This window comes from Sinocyclocheilus anshuiensis, unplaced genomic scaffold (genome assembly GCF_001515605.1).
Source record: "Sinocyclocheilus anshuiensis isolate Anshui unplaced genomic scaffold, SAMN03320099.WGS_v1.1 scaffold431, whole genome shotgun sequence".
Lineage (NCBI taxonomy): Eukaryota > Metazoa > Chordata > Actinopteri > Cypriniformes > Cyprinidae > Sinocyclocheilus > Sinocyclocheilus anshuiensis.
This window is the reverse complement of record NW_015551065.1, coordinates 261,748-278,952: the sequence shown is the minus strand read 5'-3', so window position 1 is coordinate 278,952 and position 17,205 is coordinate 261,748. Positions and strand designations below refer to the sequence as shown.

General features: G+C 34.5%; 1 protein-coding gene across 1 annotated transcript in view; it reads right to left on the bottom strand.

The window, feature by feature from the left end:
• The window catches only part of LOC107662053 (smoothelin-like), an 84,989-nt gene that overhangs the window by 4,896 nt on the left and 62,888 nt on the right, over positions 1–17,205 (bottom strand). Inside the window, exons 12-20 of the mRNA XM_016451914.1 lie at positions 14,148–14,321; positions 13,059–13,134; positions 12,844–12,876; positions 11,419–11,592; positions 10,197–10,259; positions 10,045–10,108; positions 8,777–8,950; positions 8,569–8,689; positions 7,353–7,504 (exon numbers count right to left, since the gene is read on the bottom strand). Coding sequence (XP_016307400.1) covers positions 7,353–7,504; positions 8,569–8,689; positions 8,777–8,950; positions 10,045–10,108; positions 10,197–10,259; positions 11,419–11,592; positions 12,844–12,876; positions 13,059–13,134; positions 14,148–14,321 — 1,031 coding nt within the window. The remainder of the gene's footprint in view (positions 1–7,352; positions 7,505–8,568; positions 8,690–8,776; positions 8,951–10,044; positions 10,109–10,196; positions 10,260–11,418; positions 11,593–12,843; positions 12,877–13,058; positions 13,135–14,147; positions 14,322–17,205) is intronic.

The following is a 17,205-nucleotide window of genomic DNA, read 5'->3' as shown; positions in this document are numbered from 1 at the left end:
AAATATTAGTATTGCAATTTTACAGTGTACTATAAATAAATTTTTACTGTACAATATTATTATTGCAATATATTTATTATGTTAAATATAAATATAAAAAACTTATTTATTTTTTAAAATTTTATAGTCATACTGAAAGAGTCAAAAAGGAAAACTTAGGAAAACTGGCCTTTCCACACTGAGCGCAAAAAAGCGAAACGAATATCGGACGCGATGACGCGCTGGAATAAAACAATACATTTCTACGGAGGCTTCCACATAGACCACGAACATTCGCGGACCGAAAATGCGAATGTTTTTTTTCGCACCAGTCCGACGAACCTTTTCAGTTTCGCAAAGCAAAAACACGGGCCATCCAATAAGATTTGAGCTAGGATCACGTGACCGGAGCAGCTGCTGTTGCACAAAAAGGTTAGAGTGGTGGCGCTATTTGGAAAACCAGTGAAAACAAACACCGAAGAAGAGTATCCTGGATAAGAGAGTGGATGCTGAGTTCTTGTTATCATTGGTATTTGAGAACAGATTTATTCTCACATATTCTTTATACAGAATAACATTTCTAATAATTCTCCACTGAATCGTGATCTGGAGAGCACCGTCCGTTTTCTTCCACGTGCGCGAGTGTTATGAGTCAGAACGCGTTGACTCTCTAGTCTAGATCTTCCATATAAAAAAATAGAGTGAAACATTTTTCTACACATGAAATATGAAAGCAGATAGACATGATTATGACGATATATTTTCTGTATGTGTTTTGTATGCAGCTTATGGTATTTTTTATAGCAATAAAGGATGTTTATGACAAATATTAGCAGTGTAGCGTTATTAAACATACAAAGAGTGCATGTATCTGCTTATTATAGAATCAAAATCAACTATAAATCACAATCGGAAGCTATTATAAGCACTCGATGATGGTTTAAAGTGGGTAAGCAAATACATTTTCAAGTGTACCTTGATGCTAATTGTACTTATTATATTTTAGGATGTAGCCTATTCTTGTAAGTATTATGTATAGTTTGTGTTTCTGGTGTAGAGACAAACTTTGTTTATCTTAATTTAGATGTTAAATCCATATACGAGATACATATCTGAGGAAAAATGCATTGTTGGTCAGCGCCACCTAGCGTACAGGCGTGAATTAGCAGAAGGTGTGAAAGCACCGTTCGTCTGCGATTCGCCTCGCTTTTTCGAATTGCGCTCAGTGTGGAAAGGCCTTTAAGCAGATTTTTTTTATAACTCTGTTCACTTTATAGTTACAGAAAGTGGTTTCAGTCAGTACTTCTGAAGAATAAACCCAATTATTTTCATTTTTACCAAACCTGCACAGCCGTAAAAGTATGGTCCACACTCCAAAAAAATAAAAATACAAATAAAATACAATAAAATAAAGTCTTTAGAGTAAAAAAAGCCTTATGCAGATACGCTTACCAACAAAATCACCCCATCATTCTAAAATAATTATTAATTCTTTCCAAATATAGCTATTTTATCTGGTGAAAATTCCTCAATTTTTTTCATATTGCAAAATCAAATCACAGAAAAACAAAATATTGCACTGTCAGTTTTACCCAAGATTGTGCAGCCCTATAGTGCACCTTTAACATAATGCCACTTGTTTGATATTTTAATATCTAACGCAGTGATATTCATATATTTTTAGTGTTTGTAGTAATACTTTTTGGGGGTCACTATATGTGGTATTACTGAATTAATGTGTCTATTTTATTCATATGTGTTCATTTTAATTCAGCAATAAAAATCTATTTCTCCAAACAATTAAAACCAAATCAATTTTAAAATGAAAAATCCCTCCTTATTCTCTAATTGTCAGTCTCTTCTTGATCATTACTACTACTTTGATTTCTTTTTATTTTACTATCTATTTTTTCATTGAATATTAGAAGGAAATGTTTTAACGGTTAGTTTGCTCCATCTTGTTTCATTATTGCCAGTCCCAAGATTGACTGAACTGAGTTTCTCCTCAAAGATCTGATCTGGCTCTCACCGTTTTGACCCTAGGAGGAGTTTTTGGTTTTGACCAAGCCCTTCTGCACCAATCCCCTGTAGAACTCCTGGAGGTACGTGTACACGCACTTCCAGTCCGGCTCCCGCATCCGCACCATATCCTCCACATCCAAAAGCTGAGGACAGTCTGCCAGCTTCCTACTCTCACGTCGAGGTGGGGGACAGAGGAAGGGAAGAAGATAGAAAAAGGACAGAAACAAGTGGGATATACAAAGCCAGTGAGGAGAGAGAAATGAGACACAAGACAAAATCAAAAAGCCAACATTAAACTCTGTGATGACAGCATATGTAACTATGTTTTCATGCCTCACATTCATAACAAATATATGTGCAAAGACAAGCAACATCAAAAAGAGCAACAATGCATCCATTCTGTGATCTCATTATGCAAATGTGACCGTGAACAACAACATACAGTACGAAGACAATAACAGCAATGCAAAAAGTGATGACTAAACATGTAACCCTTCGTCTCCAGACAAACACTGTTTGTCTGACTGTAAAACAGCCTGTAGAAGCTCAGTGATGGGATCATGCTGGAGCGGTGGAGAGTGACCTCTTTAAAGGCACACATCTGTTAATGCTTGTAAAGTTCCACCAGGAACTGAGTGAACAGCAGATTTCAAATTTTAAAACAAATTAAAAACTTTAAACAAAGCCTTATTTTTTAAATAAGGAGTTCCACTATTCACCATAAACAGTCGGTGAGATCTGATTTTCTGAATCTCAATGTAGTCCATTGGTATATCACTAAAGGTGCTTTAGTGGTTTATCATTTCTATCTGAAAGTGTGATTTTTTGCATCCTTTTCCAACTACTATTGCCCACAACTCTAAACATCGGAAGGGGAGCAGTTTGACACCATTCTCATTTGACTTTTTCCAGTCAAAAGTCAGAGTATGAGAGGTTGAAGCTGTCACAGAATGTAATGATTTAATACATATAGAGAGATGCTAATGTTTACAACCAAACAAAATCACTTAATTGAAATACTGTTATCTCAATTTTGGCTTACTGTCTTACTTCAGACTAGGGCTGGGCAATAAAACGATAACAATAATTATCAAAAGATATTTTGTTCTCTATAAAATGACAAAACATGATCGCTAAATGTTTGATATATTTATGCACCAAAAATGGAACAAAACAGCATTAACGGCGCCACATGGACCAATTATCGGCTTTGCTCAAATGGCTTTTACATGCATATACCATGGTTTCACTGTAGTAACACTAACTGCACCATGGTGAAACAATGTACAGTATGTGGAAAATAATGTGTTTTTTTAACCTTAAACCACATAAACACATTTCATTTTTTGAATATTGAATATTTTTGAATATTGTACAGATTTGTGAAATGTTCACCTGTTTAGCAAGTGTTTATCAAGTTCTGACAAAAAAAAAAAAAGTTTAAAACCACAATTAACTGTCTGGTTTCTACAACTTTCACTCATGGGAAGTAATCTGCCTTTAAACTTAAAACAAACTTAAAAGATTTTAACATTTAGAGTGATAATTATCAATATCGACTGATATGATACATTTTATCATAATTTTTTTGGGCCATATCACCCAGCTCTACTTAGTTTAGACAACAACATTCCATGAAGCAAATTCATTAGTTTTCAATGAGAGTTGAAATTCTGAGAGCTGAGTCCGAAATTCTCGTCTGAAATTTTCGCAAGTTAAAAAATAAATACGACCTCACGTTGTGTCAATCACGTTTACACACTGCCTCCGAAACTTTCGTCCATCATAAAAAAAATTCAGATCATGTTAGATTTTCTGCGTTTTCGCATCAGTAGCAAGCATTTTGATAGGAAAGGATGACGAATACGAAAAAACTAAAAACTAAAAAACGCATATGAAAATTTCGGACTCAGTGTGCAAGGACCTTAAATAATTGAAAAGTGACGCAATGTGGCAACTACCATTGGAAATGATGACAGCAGAGCTCGTGATCTGCCAGAGATCACTGAATGCTGCAGGACTAGCAAACAACAGTACAGAGGCTTAAATAACTGAATATGAATTCACCTTCAGGCCACAACAGCAATTACAGATGGTGCCTTTAATGATGACAGTTGGGGTAGGGAGATAAACCAGTGCTCACAGTCAGGTGGAGGAAAATGAAATGAGAAAGTGTCAGCTAGAATTACCTGGACACAGACTGACCAAAGGGGAAGCAGGTTAAGGCCTATTCTCAGGTCAGAGAACAATACTGACTTTGAGTAATGCTCTTCTGTTAGCAGACACTATTCTGGGGAAACTCGTGAGCGTTCAGCTGGATGTTTCTCATTTAGAAATGCATGAATGTTAGGTTAACTGGGAAACGAAAAAGGAAATAAGCAAATTTAAATCATAATTTAAAAAGCTAGTAATTAAGGTTTATTTATTTAAGTGGAACGAACTCAAGGAAATGACAGCTATTAAAAGGTGATTAATCTGAGAGGACTGGAGATGCAGATCAGAAGAACTTGTTAAACATTTTGGTTGTATTAAAACAGGCTCAGAAACAAAGCAAAACATTTACAAAAACATTTACTTTTTAGTTACTCAGCAAGGATGCATTAAATTAATCAAAAAAGACAGTAAAGATATTTCTAATGTTATAAATGATTCTATTTCAAATAAATGCTGTTCTTTTAAACGTTCTATTTATCAAAGAATCCTGAAAAAAAAATGCATCACGATTTCCACAAAAACATTAACATTGATAATCAGAAATGATTTTTAAGCAGCAAATCAGCATATTAGAATGATTTCTGAAGGATCATGTGACACTAAAGACTGTAATGATGGAGTAATGATGCTGAAATTTCAGCTTTGATCACAGGAATAAATTACATTTTTAAATGTATTCACATAAAAACTGTTACTCTAATGTAGGGCTGGACAATAATTCAATATCAATATGTATCGCGATATAATTTTTTTCAATAACGGTGATATGATTTTTAAACACATTTCCGATATTTCGATATACATTACCAGTTTCCCATACATTGATTTATTTGTGCCGTTTGACTTCGTTGAATAAACATGAGCACTGCACGTTTCAAAATCATAACACGGCGCGGGTGTGCTGATTATCAATATTTAAAACAGTTGAGTAAATTTTTTTTTCAGGGTTCTTTGATGAATAGAAAGATCCAAAGATCAGCATTTATCTGAAATAAAAAGCTTTTGTAACATTATACACTATTCCATTCAGTATAATTTTTATAATTTTTTGGGGAAATAAATGATAGAAATTAATACTTTTATTTAGCAAGGATGCTTAAAATTTATCAAAAGTGATGATAAAGGCATTTATAATGTTACAAAAGATTTCTATTTCAGATAAATAGTGGTCATATCGATATCGGAATTATATCGTATCGACTGAAATTAAGAAATATATCGTGATATAAATTTTGGCCATATCGTCCAGCCCTACTCTAATGGTAATAATATTTCACAATATTATTGTTTATACTGTATTTTTGATCAAATAAATGCAGCCTTGGTGAGCAGAAGTGACATCTTTCAAAAAAAAATTTTTTTAAATCCTACAGACCCCAAACTATGTATATGAAGGCAGGTTACTAGAACAAACTGACACTGAGTGTTTGCCTAAGTGTGTTATTTGGAGTTTGACAATACTACAAACATGGGGGAATTCACTAAGAATCAGTTGCGCCTGCTGATAGCATAATTTATTTGCACACGCTCTCTGCATGGTTTCAAAATCGGATTCAAAAAATAAATCATTCAAAATAGGTAATGCCACAAAAAAGCCTACAAAAATAAGAGCTGAACACAATTTGCAAGGCATATCTCAAGACGGTTCTGAGCAGTAGGCTGTAGCGGATGCAGCAGACCACCTCAATCTGGCATTGTTTACTGAGATTGTACAGCCTCGCTCCACCGCTGTGATATCCAGGCACTTGATCAGCTCAAGATGCAGAAAGTGCGCATGACACGTCTGGATATTTGCCTGGTTATAACGGAATTAAAACAATGTGCACAAACACTTGTACACAAACAACTGTTTGCTGCCAGCTTTCCATCTGCGGTAACAGCAACACATTAACTGCATGAGGCCGATGTTTCTAAAACACGTTATTCGCACAGAAGAGACTGTGTGTGTTTTGTCACTAAAGAATAACATTCTTACATAAATTGTGACATTAAATGCAACATGTTAATGTAAGAATGCACTGATGAACATGCTATACGAACACACAACTGGTTGAGCTCGACGTCAAAAGCAACTGTTTAGTGAATTCGCCCCGTAGTGCAGAAAGTCAAATTTGAATTGCATTTCTGTCTGTCATTTTATTGGTTCTTAATTCTTTTGTAGAGATGTAACGATTAACCGCGAGTCGGTTGAAAATCTATTCAAATATGTGACAATTCAAATCGGTTGAGATGCTAAACAAATCGCGATTCAATTAGGGGTAGGAGTTTATATGAATGTATGTCTGAGGGGAACGTACTGTCTTTAGACAAGTTTAGATTGTATTTTTTATTTTCATCTTGCTTCTGTATAATGCATATTAAAGTTCATAAGTGCAGCGCTGCTTTGTTTACAGCAGAAACCAAGGAAATGCTTTAAGCGCCACCTGCTGGCAGAGAGTGAATCTGCTTCTCATTCAGCTCATCCTCTGTTTCTGTTTCATGCAGATATTTTTATGCATAGTTTCACAAAACTGAAGTCAAACCATTCTGTTTTTGCTTCAAATTTCGAAATTATACTATGTAATTTAGAGTTAAAAACTGCTCATGTTGCATATTTGCAGCATCTTTGTTTGGATCATGATTAAAATGCAGTGGTTGCCTCTAATTTTAAATGGAAAGAGCACAGACGAAGCCTTATTTTGTTTATATGAAGAGATTTCTTTTAATAGTGTTACTTATTTATTTGATTTGGGGCTTGTTTTAAAATTTCAATTTAGTTTTGTTATTTACATTTACATTATATTTAAATGTTTTTATTTAGCAGACACTTTTATCCAAAGCAACTTACAAATGAGGACAATAGAAGCAATCAAAACCAACAAAAGAGCAATAATATGCAAGTGCTATATTAGTATATTATTATACTGTTATATTTCAATTTCACAAAGAAACGTGCAGCATTTTGTCCAAGCAATAATAAAAGGACACATTTAATTTATAATTTGTCTTAAATCTCATTTTGTAAAAAAAAATCGTGAATCGAATCGAATCGAATCGAGAAAGCAAAATCATAAATCGAATTGCGAGTTGACTGAATCGTTACATCCCTATTTTTTTGTATGTGTTTGATAATGTGATATATGCGACTCTGGACTCACTCTGCCGTGCTGAAGGCCACCTCAAAGTTCTGCCTGCGGTTTGCGGGACTGAGGCTGGAGTAATCGAAGGCCTCTGGAAAGAAGTTATGCACCAGAGCACAGAACGCCATGCCATTACTCCAGCTGGAGGAGAAGTTCTGGATATCCACATTCTTCATGAAATGGAGGAGAGAGAATCAACATGAAGACAGAGAGCAACGATTGCCAATAAGAACATACACTACCGTTCAACCATTTGGGGTCAGTAAGATTTTTAAATGATTTTGGAAAAAACTTCTCTTCTGCTCACCAAGGCTGCATTTATTTGATCAGAAATACAGTAAAAACCGTAATATTATGAAATATTATTACAATTCAAAATAACTGATTTCTATTTGAATATATTTTAAAATGAAATGTATTCCTGCGATGCAAAGCTTAATTTTCAGCATCATTACTCCAGTCTTCAGTGGCACATGATCCTTCAGAAATCATTCTAATATGCTGATTTGCTGCTCAAGAAACCTTTCTGATTATTATCAAGGTTGAAAACAGTTGTGCTGCTTCATATTTTTGTGGAAACCATTATAGATTAAATTTTTCACGATTCTTTGATAAATAAAAAGTTAAAAAGAGCGGCATTTATTTTAAATAGAAATGTTTTGTAACGTTATAAAACAGTTGTGCTGCTTCATATTTTTGTGGAAACCATGATAGATTTAGTTTTTCACGATTCTTTGATAAATAAAAAGTTAAAAAGAGCGGCATTTATTTTAAATAGAAATGTTTTGTAACGTTATAAATGTGTTTACTAACACTTTTGATCAATCTAACGCATCCTTGCCAAAAAAAAGTATTAATTTCCTTATAAATAACTTACTGACCCCAGGCATTGAATGGTAGTGTAATTAAACAAATGCAGCCCATCTTAAAGAATGAGTGAATAATGACTTCTATTTCAGTCTGTTCCTCATATGAAGCTACTTTAGTACTTTCTACAGCACACCAATGAACTATATTTCAAGTTTGAGGACTGTTTTTAGGGCAGTTTTGTGGTGCTTTGTCATTTTTGGAGCTTGATAGCCCTATATCTCATTCACTATTAATTGTAAGCACATGCTAAATAACTGTGTTTTATGAAAGAAAGAAAGTCCAAAATGCTTTGGAACAACTTGAGGGTGAGCAAATGATGATTGAGGTTTCATTTTTCATTCAGGATCAGATTTTCTCCAGTTACCTCATAGGAATGGGTCTTCGATCTGCACCAGTCCAGCAGCATCTGTTTGATGGAGTTCGCATTGGGGACACCAAAGCTTGTGGAGCGCTGCACCTTGTTTACTTGAGTAATGGCTGAGTTGCTACAGTCAGAAAGAGAAATGCTGTTGAACAGGTGGTATTTCTGTGAGCTAAATGAGCCTGAAAGTGTGTGAAAACCACAGGCTCACCCTCCAGAGCCTCCAGTGTTCTCGAGTTTCTCGATCATGGCTTTTCGTGCCTGTGCTGCAGATGTTTTGGGTAACGTCTGAGCCCTCATCAGCTCCGATCTCTCTGCCTGTCTGTGCTCAAGAGCTGATGTTCTGCTGGAGCTACGAGATGTGTTGTCCTCACGGTCAAAAACGCTGAAAGAAACAGAGAGGAAAAGTATATAAGAAAGAATACATTACAGAATAAATCACCCAACTATGACGAAAGACCTTAAACGTCCTCAGACTCGACACTCACGCGGGTTGCCAGATTGGGGACACACAACAGGAACAGAATGGAAGAAAACAAGCCTTGCACTATAAGGTGATGAGTTGATTTATCTGAGTTTTAATATAATTTACTATTTTTAGGTCGGGTAGAATCTGCAGTCTCTGACCCAGTTCGTTTGCTGGCCTGCAGACACATGACTCAGCACATAGACAACTGGCAACCCTGGTTGGCTAAATTGGCAGTGTGTGAAATCACAGACCAAAACAAAAAAACAGACATTCTGACACAGAACACACATTTCAATGTAGAATAACTGGCTTTAGCTAAGTTTTTCAGAGAAACAATATGTGAACTTGCATGTTTCCTAAGTAACATTTTGCATTTTTATGTTTTAGTACAGTCCAAAAAAATACAAACAGCACCTTTACTAAATCTGTTTAAAATCTGAAGATTTGTAGTCAGTGTGCTGCCTCATATTTTTGTGGAAACTGTGATACAGTACATTTACATTGTGTGCATATTTCAAGTTGAGGACTGTTGAATGATTTTGAACTGTTAAATTACAAATTCACTTTTAATTGTAAGCACATGCTCAATAACTGTGTTTTATGAAACAAAGAAAGTCCAAAATGCTTAGGAACAACTTGAGTGTGAGCAAATGATTATTGAAGTTTCATTTTTCATTCAGGATCTAATTTTCTCCAGCATTTATTTGAAATATAAATATTTTGTGACATTATAACAATCTTTACTGTCACTTCTGATCAATTTAATGCATTGTTGCTGAATAAAATTATTAATTTCTTTTAAAGAAAAAAATCTTATTGACCTCAAACTTTTGAACAGTAGTGTATGTACAGTAGGATGCGATTTCATTTTATGTTGGTATTATATTAACTGGCATTACTGTGTTATATAAGGCGTGAATAGTTATTTGGGAATTATTTTAAAATGAACTACGGTGTATAAAATAAGGCCAGGACCAAAAAAGGGTTCATGTTGACTTTAAAGCACTCACCTGCCAACCTTCCTAGTGGACGTGGTGCTGGAGTAACTGTAAGATTTTGTTTGCACTGTGCCTGCTGGTGAGATAATAAGAGAAAAGTGGGTTTGACATGGGTGCTGGTAGAAAGTAAGACTGAATACTGAGCACAAACAGAATAAACTTACTGTCTGTCTTTTGAACATAGCTGGATTCCATGATAGTGCTGCGGGACGTCCTGCCATTATCATCTGCACACACAAGCAATGACAGTGTCACAATCAAATTACACACAGAACAAGAGGCTCTTGTTGAAGGATCAGGCAGCATTAAAAAACTGGACCTCCCCAGCTGTAAGTGTTGTTACTCATTTTAAAATGGACAGCCAATCATAAGAGAGAAGTATTTTACTATAACTACAATATTTTCCCATTTTTATTGAATGAAGAGATTATTCGAAATTTCAATTTTTACATAAACTACAGAAAACCCACTGTGATGAATGAAAGAAAATATATATTTTTGTTCGTTATGACAAATTTTAGTTGAATACATCCTTACATGAAATTTATAAGAGGTAACAATTTAGTTTAGGGAACAATACTAGCTGTTTATTAGCATGCATATTACTACCACATTGTCCGTTTATTAGTACTTACAAAGCACATATTAATGCCCTATTCTGCATGACCATAATCTAGAATCCTACCCCAACTACCTTACTAACTATTAATAGGCAGCAAATTTGGATTTTATTGAGGCAAAAGTCATAGTTAATAGTTAGTGAGAATTGGACCTAAAAATAAAGTGTGACCATATAAGAACATTTAATCTAAAAATGACCAGTATTAAGTCAGTATTAAGTTAAATAAAATCAATGGATTTAATTACATACTTTTGAAGTATTTGTTTGCATTTACCAACACAAATCAGTCCTAAAAGTGTGTGAGATACATGGAAAAGAGACTAAATATATTTTACAAAAGTATTTTTGAGACAAATCTAACCAACATATAAAAAGTTATACAATGTACTACAATGTAACGGTCTTGGAAATGTCTTAACCCATTTCCAAAGTTTTATTCCTGTACCAAAAATTACAGATTTTTTAAGATACATGCACCATATTTACAGGTCAAAACGGACCTGAATGCAATTTTAAAGGTACACAAATACGTCATTATTTTACAGGAGAGTTTTACTAGTGAGTCTTTTCTTGGAGGGCTCTTAAAATGTAAAAAGGAGTCTGCTGATATGAAATACCTAAACATTAATTAATTCCCAAGGTCTTGTAAAACAAAACTATTTGTTTTTGTTGCAAAATCTTGAATATAAACCTTAAATTTTAAGTGGACTACTGAGGAAAAAAAATCCAGCCAAGTAGAGTTCACTACATTACTGCTGTGCTACCTGAATGGGAAACACGATTGGTGGCGTGACTGATAGTGGATCCGTCTGCAGAGCGCTCGATCTTCTTCATCACGACTTCACTGGTGTCTGCACCCACCCGGGCTTTCTGAGATCTCTCCTCCCGCTGCTGTCTGAGCTCCTGCAGACGCAGATCTCGTTCCTTCTCTCTCTGGTCTGAGGACACAAGCAAAATGATCAGCGTCAGGAAGAGAAGTTAGGGTTAAGATGGAGAATGGATCAGGGATGCACAAAACGTGTGACCATATTAGTACTTTTGCAATGATCAACATAGCCGAGACTATCTGACTAAGGTGTGTCCAACAAACTTGTTTGAAAACCTTATTTTGCAACTCTAGTGACACAGAAATCACACACTTCAGACTCTATCGCTATCATGTTTAAAGCACTTGTGTGAAAGTGTTAACATCTTAAGATTAACACCATAGTAGGGTTGTGCAATATTTACCATCTATCACAATATCACAATTGTTGTTTAAACAATGTGCCAGCTGACACGTTGTTGTTTTTCCTGAATATCAGCATGATTGCAAATTGTGATATTGATGTGATACCAAATGTGATAATGATTTTTTACAACAGTTCAATAAACAAATGGCTAATATTGTGAGTTACATTTTAAAAACAATATTACCATGATTATCAATGCTATATATATTTATGAATAATTTATATATATATTTATATATTATATATATAAAAATATATATATATTTATGAATAATTTACACTGCATTTGTGTAAATGCATTCATTCCACCTCTGAGCTGCATTTAACAGTCTGTGTAAATACATCTAAATGTCACTTTGGCGTAGCTGTGTCACTTCTGCAGTGCAGAAATGGATTTTGTTGATACTGATTTCATTTGATTGGTAACAGCCATTGTATTTATTGATTCAATTTGAGAATTCAACATAAAACATAATGCTTATATCTAAAATGGTTAGAAAAAATGCCTTTATAATGTAAAAATGGAAATGACTGCACAGAATATGAAAAACTTGTCCATGACAGGTCTAAACTAGTCAAGGTTCCAGCACCGATTTAGCAAAATAGTGTCTAATTATTGACAAAACCCCAGAAAACACAGAGATATAATTTATAGTCAATATTGCACACCACCACACCATAGATGATCATAGCACTGTGTGTACATTTGATCAAGCAAACACACATCAAGCAGTACCATATGATCACCAAATAGATATACTTTCATGCATGGTCAAAAAAACATGACCAGATCACACGTATCACACAAACCACACGTGGCACATAAAAACTACATACCGTATATTCAAATACAAACCAAGTCTATAGACATACGAAGCCTAACTGACACTTCACTAAGGCCCTGGGCATTAGCAAAGGGTCAGTAGGGCAAAAACACACACAATCCAGAAACCCTACCCATTTCCTCCTGTGTGCATCCCAGCCTAGCCTCTGAGAGCAAAGAGAGAGAAACAGCACTCAACAAAAGGGAAGTAAAGAAGACAGACTGTCTAGCACTGTGAACTGATACACTTTCTCCAGTATGTTGACGCCCCTCAGTATATAGAGAGAATAAAGAAAGAACAGAAGGAGAGATGAGTGCTGTGCAAGAAAACAAAAGTAGAGATAATTACCTCGCTTTTTCTTTCGTAGCTCTCTCATTGCAGTCCTGATCATTTTCCTTTCTTCAAAATCTTTGCAATCATCAAGCTGTAAAAACAAACAAACCCCACCCCAAACAGACCATAATAATAATGAAAATAATAATAATAATAAAGCAACTCATTGTACTTCTATAACGCCAAGCATTTAAAAAAATTAATAAATAAATCATGCACAATAATACCAGGAACTTGTATTTTAAAAGTAAAACAGAGTAAAATTTTATCTTTTTATTTCTTTAAAAGAAAGAACAGGAAAATTAGGTGGTAAAGAGGGTGGAACATGATCAAGGAATGTTGTGAGCCAAATTTAAACTGATAGTTCATCCAAAAATGAACATTCTGTCAAAAAAGATATTTTGAAGCATGTATGTAGCCAAACAGTTGATGGTAGCTACTGACTTCCATAGTATTTTTTTCTATACTGTGGAAGTCAATGGCTAACGGCAACTCTTTGATTACCAACAATCTTCAAAACAGAACCAAGAAAGAAACTCATAGGTTTGGAACAACTTGAGGATGAGTAAATGATGACAGTTTTCATTTTTGGGTTCTGTGTTGTCTGCATGAGCATAATGCCTCAGTTTGTCACAACACATCTTTGATCGTTTTTTGTTGTTGTTGTTGATATTTGTATATACAGTGCACAGCATAAATGAGTACACCCCCTTTGATTAAATACAAAAGAAGTATTTTCTTAATGATCACTAATGTAATTCATATAAAGATGGCAAAATTGAAATGTATTAAACATATTCTTAATAAAAACAGAAATACATGCCATTAATATCTGTAAAATAAGAAACTTAGCCAATTTTTGTTTAAATGAAGGATTGCAGAATTTAGTACAACCTAGATTTAATTCAACCAAGTGTAATATTCTAGAACATAATATGTCCTCCATAACTCTAAGTACACTGCTCTGACACTTCTCTGGAATATTATATCTCTAAAAAATCATAACATGTCTTCTAAGCAAAGAGTAATTGCTGAATTTGTTAAGTTTCAGAGGGGGTGTACTCATTTATGCTGTGCACTGTAACAGCAGGAGAAATAAAGTACCATTTTATCCAGGATCTCCTCGTCCTCAATCTCCTGCAGCTTCTCTGAGGTCAGCTTATCACTTTGCACCTCATTTTTGATGGAGGTCATGGATGAGCCGTTAGGAAGCACAGAGACGTCATGGGACGCCTCGCTCACAGATTCACTCACAAGAGATATGGGCTCCGTCTCCATCTGTGTGTGTGCAGGGGGATAAAAGACAATGTATGATACACTATGAAGTGACACTTTAAAAATGATCGCAATTTTAACAGTAAAACACTGTAAATATGCTACTACTTTAATATATATTCCCCTACTTTAGTATATATGGTGACGTTTCATGTCACTTTACAGTAAAATATTATTAAATATACAGTTTTTATGCTGTGAAAAAGAACAAGCCATATTATAGTTTAAAGTGAAAAAACATAAACTGATATTCCAGAATTCCCTGAGTGACAGCTCACATTTGATGGTTTTCCATTTAAATAACTGCTCTTCTTAGCTTCTTTCTTGTCAGATAAGTTAATTTGGGTTTTATGTTGATGAATGTTTATTACATTATTTCATGTCATTTGTGTTACCGTGATGGTGTTTTGTATTTGTATTTGGGTTCATGACAGCATGTATCTTCTGTACGTTAGTATTAGTATTCACCTCAGCTTGTGGAATAGCTAGCTACTTGTGATGAACTTCAATTCATTGTGTGACTTTCTCATTACCACCTGTATTTTTAACGTGGTTGTATATATATTGGTATATATTTCATTAAATGTTTATTTCAGTTAATGAAATAAATATTTTTTTATTGTAAGTTTAAGTTCAATCTTTAAAACTTAAAATGTTGCTACCATACTTTATGGTTCTTTTTAAGTTCTGGCAACTACAGCTGCAGATTTTTTTTTATCGTAAATTTTCCAGATTTTTTTAAGCTACTTATAATTTAAATGAGTGAAACTAAAGTCATGCTATCCTTTTAACAAAGTACTGTATTTACTAATAAACAGAAGGACTTGATGAGGATTAGGATGACAACTGACAACATTAAACAGCATTTGAACATCATTAAAACTAGAAAACAATAATTTGCCATTAATCTTATCAATGGTATATGTACATGTAAAATTTCACTGTCGCCTCACCACACATGGCCTTTAGCTTAAGGAAGAACTTAAAGGGTTAGTTCACCCAAAAATGAAAATTAGCCCATAAATTATTCACCCTCAAGTCATCCTAGGTGTATATGACTTTCTTATTTCAGACGAATCCAGTCAGAGTTATATAAAAAATTGTCTTTGATCTTTCAAGCTGTTTAATGCCACTCAGCGGGTATTGCATGCATCAGTCCAAAAGAAGTTAAATAAAAAGCGCCCATCCATAAAATAAAGTGTCTCACATGGCTCCGGGGGGTGAACAAAGGCCTCCTGTAGCGAATCGATGCGTTTTTGTAAGAAAAATATCCATATTCAAAATGTAATAATCACTTTAATGTAGCTTGCGCCAACAGTTGTACACAGAAGCAGCTCCGGGCAGATGACGTATGAGGTCGGCTTTGTGCATGTGCCTGACGAACGCGGAACCATAATTTTCATTTTTGGGTGAATTATCCCTTTAAGTGCACCTCAAAGTCCTTTTGGTGTTTTTATATTGTGGTAACAGCATTTACACAAAAATTTTCATTAAAATTAATTCATTCAATGTCAGTAATTTTTGTTCTACTTAGGTCAATTTCTCTGATTTAATATTTAACAATAAATGTCTTTCATACTTATTTTGAACTCATTTTAACTTTAAAATTTGCCATAAATTAATAAATAAATAAAAATTAAGACCATGTCAAATATTCAAAACTTTTTAAAAGTTACTGCAGATGCATAATCATCACAAAATTTCATGTTATATCATGTTAAAATGCATTATATTGGTGTATGGAAAGAATATGTATATAATGCTGACAGACAGACAGACAGACAGACAGATGCCTGTTAAGATCTTAATACTATGACACTAAAACAGTGATGACATTTATACTTCTGAACAGCTAATCCCTAAAGCAGGCTATAATTGACAGCAACACAATTGACATCAGGGTTTAAGAGGGGATCAGGCCCTTTCTTTCAGAACATGCTTCACAACTCCTTGTTCAATCTGACTTCTGATTAACAAAAGCAAAAAAGGCCTCTAACACTAGCTTGCTCTATTCTTTTTCTATTCTATCGGTTTTCTTTTTCTTTTTTTAATTTATTATATGATTTAAAAAAAAAAACTTGCTACGTGTACTGCATTAAGCTAACTGAGACTTGTTATAGCACTTGCTTATCATTGCTCTTTTGTTGATTTTGATTGCTTCCATTGTCCTCATTTGTAAGTCGCTTTGGATAAAAGTGTCTGCTAAATGTCTAAACGTAAATGTAAATGTAAGAGCAAAGATAAAAATAGCCATCCAAAAATAAAACTGGCAGAGTGATGGAGAGATGGGCAAAAAAGAGCAATGAGCGAGTGAAACCCTTACAGCAGACAGAGGAGATGGAAAAAGGGGGCTGGTGGAACGGAGAGAATGTTTCTGAATCTGATCTATGACTACAGCTGTGTTTACACAAAAGCCGTGGAAGCTCGCTGACATTTAGACAGGAATGAGAGCTCAGTGATTTCTGTGAATGTCCCCGAGTGCCTCAGCCTGCCGCTCTCATCCACGTCACACTCAGCACTTCACTGATCTCTGCTTAAATGAAGTGCCGTGGACGTGCAGGCCAGGTCGGACGGTTACTAATGGAGAGTGTTTAGAGAATTAGCACCTTGAGACAATGGAAAATTAGGCATCCACACTGTATAAAATGCTTGTTACGAAGGAAAAACAATGCACAACTTTAAATCTATCTGCAATCTATAAATTGCAGAGATTGATGCTTGCGTTTTTTGCTTGTGCTCCTAAGTTGATTTTTTAATATTTCAGCTTCAAACTGTATTTAGTTATATTATATATATATATATATATATATATATATTAATTAGTGCTGTCAAACGATTAATCGCGATTAATCACATCCAAAATAAAAGTTTTTGTTTACATAATGTG